The sequence below is a fragment of the Hippocampus zosterae genome, unplaced genomic scaffold (assembly GCF_025434085.1).
Source record: "Hippocampus zosterae strain Florida unplaced genomic scaffold, ASM2543408v3 HiC_scaffold_351, whole genome shotgun sequence".
NCBI classification, from domain to species: Eukaryota; Metazoa; Chordata; class Actinopteri; order Syngnathiformes; family Syngnathidae; genus Hippocampus; species Hippocampus zosterae.
This window is the reverse complement of record NW_026262896.1, coordinates 27,508-31,973: the sequence shown is the minus strand read 5'-3', so window position 1 is coordinate 31,973 and position 4,466 is coordinate 27,508. Positions and strand designations below refer to the sequence as shown.

General features: G+C 58.4%; 1 protein-coding gene across 1 annotated transcript; it reads left to right on the top strand.

The window, feature by feature from the left end:
• The first annotated feature begins 3,338 nt into the window (after positions 1 to 3,338).
• On the top strand, positions 3,339 to 3,944 carry LOC127594997 (dynein axonemal light chain 1-like). Its single transcript, XM_052056718.1, has one exon. The coding sequence runs from the start codon at positions 3,339 to 3,341 to the stop codon at positions 3,942 to 3,944; it is 606 nt and encodes a 201-aa protein (XP_051912678.1).
• Positions 3,945 to 4,466: the final 522 nt, after the last annotated feature.

The window sequence follows — 4,466 nt, the reverse complement described above, 5'->3', positions numbered from 1 at the left end:
GAGTTGGTCTTCAGGCCGTTCTGGAGGATGTGCTTGAGGCACGAGTCCAGCTCGCAATTAATCGGTCTCGGTAGCCCTTGTCGTAGAAGGTCTCGAGGATGCTCGCGGCGATGTCGATCACCTCCTCCAGCCTCAGCTTGCTGTCCTGCTTCAGGTACGAAGCCACGATGCCCTCGAGCCGCTAGACAGCCTGCTGAGTGTCTGCGTCAGCCTCAGCTCTTGCTCGCTGTGGTCCACGTAGGCGACAGAGCCCAGCGACTCGATCTTCTTGAGCCTGCCAGTCGAGGCCTCCCTGTCACTTCTGATTTTCACGAGCGCGAGCATCAGCGACGTGAATTCGTCTTAGGACATGCCGCGCACCAGGCCTCAGTGTCCCCGTCCAGTCGCTTGCGGGAGTTGGTGAGCTTGAGCTTCGGCTCGACTTCAAAGTTCATTTCCTACTCCATGCCATCTCCGTGGTCAAGGACCAGTCTGAACCGAAAGAGGCCCTTTTCCCGGCGTTTTCGAGCGTGGCTCGGATGTCCTCGAGGGCGTACTGGATCCAGCCCTTGTCCTCGCTGGTCCTGCTGCGATGGCTTCTCTCCGGGGAATGACTGTTGAAGGTGGAGAACTTGCGATGGCAGAAGTGCTAGAAGGTCTCGTTGAAGCGGTCGATGGCCTCCATGGCCTCGGGGGAGCTGCCATCCCTGGTCAGTTTTTCCAGCACGCACTTGATCTGCTGGTTGATCCTCGACACGATGTTCTCCACGACCCCCACAAAGTTTTCGTGCCCGTCGATGGAGGGCAGCAACTCGTCCTCCGAAAAACTGTGGCTGCTCTCAGTATAGTCCGCCATTAACAATGAAGATATCCCTCGCTCATAAACAGCTTTTCAGTGTAGCAGGCGGCTGCCTTCCTCGACCACGAGCACTGCCTGCTCAGGGTCAACTATCATCACGTTTTAGCGAATTGTGCCAACCAAGCCACTCCATCCCCTGACGAGTTTTGCTGCGTGCTGGCCCAGGCGAAGCAACTGACCCGGTTCTGCCAGGCAAGAGAGGACGACCAGAGCCGAGAGATCACGACAGACGCCAAACGCATCTGCGAGCGCCTGTAAGCCCTGTACAGCGTGACAGGCCACGCCCGCAGCATCGAGGTTGATGCGAGTGACGAATCCACATACTTCGGGGTGGCAGGGATGGCGGCGGGAGGAATCCTGATGCTTGTCATGTTTACGGCCTTGCTCTGGGACGGTTCTCTTCGTGCGAAATACGCGGAAGACAAGGAGTTCAAGCTAGCACTGCCGGTGTTCAGAGGACTGGCGCAGGCGAGTATCTTGGGGTGGGCCTTCACGCTATCGTGCTTGTTGATGGAGCAGCACGGCATCGACTTCAAACAGCTCTATCCTGTGCCGCTGAAAGGTCTCTGCCTGAGCAGCCAGCTGGCTTACAACTTAAGTCTGACCTGGCTCATCTTTGTGGCGGGGTTCTGCTGGGTCTGCGACCGCGAAGAGTTTTTTGATATCGGAGTCAGCCGAACTCGGCTGGCGATGCCGGCCTGGGGCATTCTGCTGGGCGTGCTGCTGTGCCCGCTGCAGCTATTCTGCAGGCCTCTACGATTCTCCATCCTTCAAGAGATCGCATAGTTCCTATACTCGCCTTCACAGGGCACCACACCTTCTTGTGCACGATCGTAGGCGAGTACCTGACCTCGAGCGTGTACCTCGTCAAGGACGTGGTCTACGCAGGCTGCTACTACTACGCCTGCCCCTCGTGCGGATGAAGAACAACCCGTGCCTCGAGTACGCCAAGGTCTATGCAGGGCTGTATTGGTATCTGCTGCTGTACGGGATCAAGTTGGTAGTCGCACTGAGGGGGTACCGAACTACCCCCACGAATAAGTTGCTGACCAAGCTGGCCAAGTACATCCCTACGATGGTCACGATCGTGCTGTCTTACGAGGCTGCTCATGATCCCCGTCTGCACAAGGCGTGGCTGGCAAGTGCCTTTTTCACGTACTGCACGCATCTGCTGCACGACATGGTCATCAACTACTACGTAAAGGGGGTTAAGTCCAATGATCTATGATCTGCGGAGGGCGCTCGTTGTGTTCAATTTGGCGGCTCGGGCTGTGCAGGTGGGCCTGCTGGCTCCATGGGCGGGTAGTGGCTGGGACTTTCTGACAAGTGGCTGGGCTTGTTGGGGCCGGCTGTGGAGCTGGTTCGGAGAAATCTATGGAATATCATCCTTTACGACAATGAGCACCAGGCCAGGGCAACCGCCCTGGCCCCGCGGGCCAGCCTGCCCCTCACTCCTAGCTACCAGGAATCTGCTCGGCAGTGCCAAAAGAGGAAGCCCAGCGAATCTTCGGCAGCCAGACGCTGGGCCAGGACTGTCAAGACCTGGAGGGGTCGTGGACCCGGTTACAGGAATCCAGGGTGCGGCTGCAGGGTCTTCGGTGAAGATTGAGTTCATAAGTTCGTGATGAAAAAGCCGACCAGCAGACACATGGCCATCAGGAACAGTACGAACAGGCTGGCGATCTTTACAATCTTTTCGAACAGCCCCTTGGAAATGGGCACCAGCATGCCGCTGCTCAGCAGCCCTGAGAAGAACGCGCCAGCATGGCCACGGGGCCGAGCCCCCTCCTGCGTGGCCGCCAGTGAGGCCCAGCAGCAGGTCCTGGAACAAGACCAGCTTGATCAGCCGCCCCTTCATTTGCCTGGCTTCGCCGAGGGAAATCCAGTTGACCAGCAGGTAGTAGTGTCCGGCGCCTGCCAGGGCGATCGCCCCCATCGTGCTGCCGAAGAAGGCGCCGCTCTCGTAGCAGGTAGTGCCTCGCGTGCAGGTGATGATGCTCATCAGGCAGCCTCCCACCCCGCCGGCCAGGAAGATCAATATTGAGTAGATCCTCCCGAACGCGCGCTCCACGCTCGGCATCATGAACATCACCGCCACCTGGCTCAGCAGCACGCTGTCTAGCTGCTTGTTGACCAGAACTGCGGTGATCAGCCGGTAGAGCTGACCCTCCTGCACGAGTCGAGGCACACAGGCCCCGAACCTCACGGTGCTGTTCGTGGACACCGAGAGGAATGTCTCGACATTTTCGAGGTCACCGAACGCCAGTTGGCCAATGAAGCAGGCAGTGATGACACCGAGCATCAGGCCCGCGGCACTGAACTACTGAAAGCAGGGGGCAGAGGACACTGCCCACAGAGTCAGGGCAGCATCGGTCGCGGGCCTGCTCGCCGCGGGACAGGTAGAGCACATTGTTGAGCTCAAGGAAGATGGTGACCTCGTCGGTTCCTCGAGCATGCAATATAAAGCAAGAGGATGGCGGGGCTGAAGATATATTGATTGATGTCAAAGGCGACGACTCTCGCCAAGGCGTTGCAGAACTGGGAGGCTGAGCATCCCGGCGAGTCGTTCGTCGACGCGGTCGAGATCAAGCTCTGCTTCCAGTTCCCCCCCATCGAGCGCCTGGAGACCACCGTCCTCACCCAGCTCTCCAAGTGCGAGCGGCTGTCGATCTCCTCGAACGCCATCGACAAGCTGGTCAACTTCCCGCCGATGAAGACCCTGACGAGGCTGTCGCTGGGGCGGAACATGATCAAACGACTGACGGGGCTGGAGGAGATCGCCGGCAACCTGCGTGAGCTGTGGCTGTCCTACAACATGATCGAAAAGCTGGAGGGGCTCAGCGGCTGCCTCAAGCTCAACACCTTCTTCATCAGCAACAACCGCATCAAGGCCTGGGAGGAGCTCGACAAGATCAAGGAGCTGCCTGAACTCGAAAACGTGGTCTTCACCGGCAACCCTTTCTACGGCAGCCTTGGCGACGAGGCCAAGTACTATGTCCTCAAGAAGCTGCCCAACGCCAAGAACATCGACGGCATCATCGTCACTGGCGCCCACACTTCCCGCGCCGAAAAACTGCCCGATGCCTTCCCCGCGCCCGTCAAATGACCTCAAAACCACATCTCATGCCCGCCTCAGTGGCCTCCTCTCCTGCCGTGTGTCCCCCGCGGCCCGGCACCCCGCCCACCAGATGCTCTTTGCAGGCCGTGTGGATAGGCGCCAGCCGACAGCCACTGCATAGTTTTAGAGCCGGGATCATCTGCTCTCGAATCACCCGGAAGCGACTGGCCAAGTCCTCATCCATTTCCAAGAGGGACTACAGGTCTTTCTTAGCCAAGTAGCAAATATGAGTCCAGTTGGCAGCCCCGATTAGATCCGCGTTCTAAGGCCGGCCCCAGTATAGGGTGGACTCTGCGTACACACGGCCTTTTTGAAGCTTGCCTGCGATGAAGGCTCGGCTGTCGTTCTTTATTGAAAGCAGGAGTCGACCCCGCTTGAGGAATATCAGTCGGCCCTGGTCTTGGCCGAACGCGGACTAGTTTTTGCATAGGAACTGGTCCTGGATCAAAAGGGCAAGTCTGTCCCTAGGCTATCCGCTGAGCAGCTTGAACTCGGGCTGGTTTAAAAACA

Excerpts from the sequence above, each read along its gene's own strand:
- LOC127594997 (XM_052056718.1), top strand. The coding sequence starts at position 3,339 with ATGTCAAAGGCGACGACTCTCGCCAAGGCGTTGCAGAACTGGGAGGCT.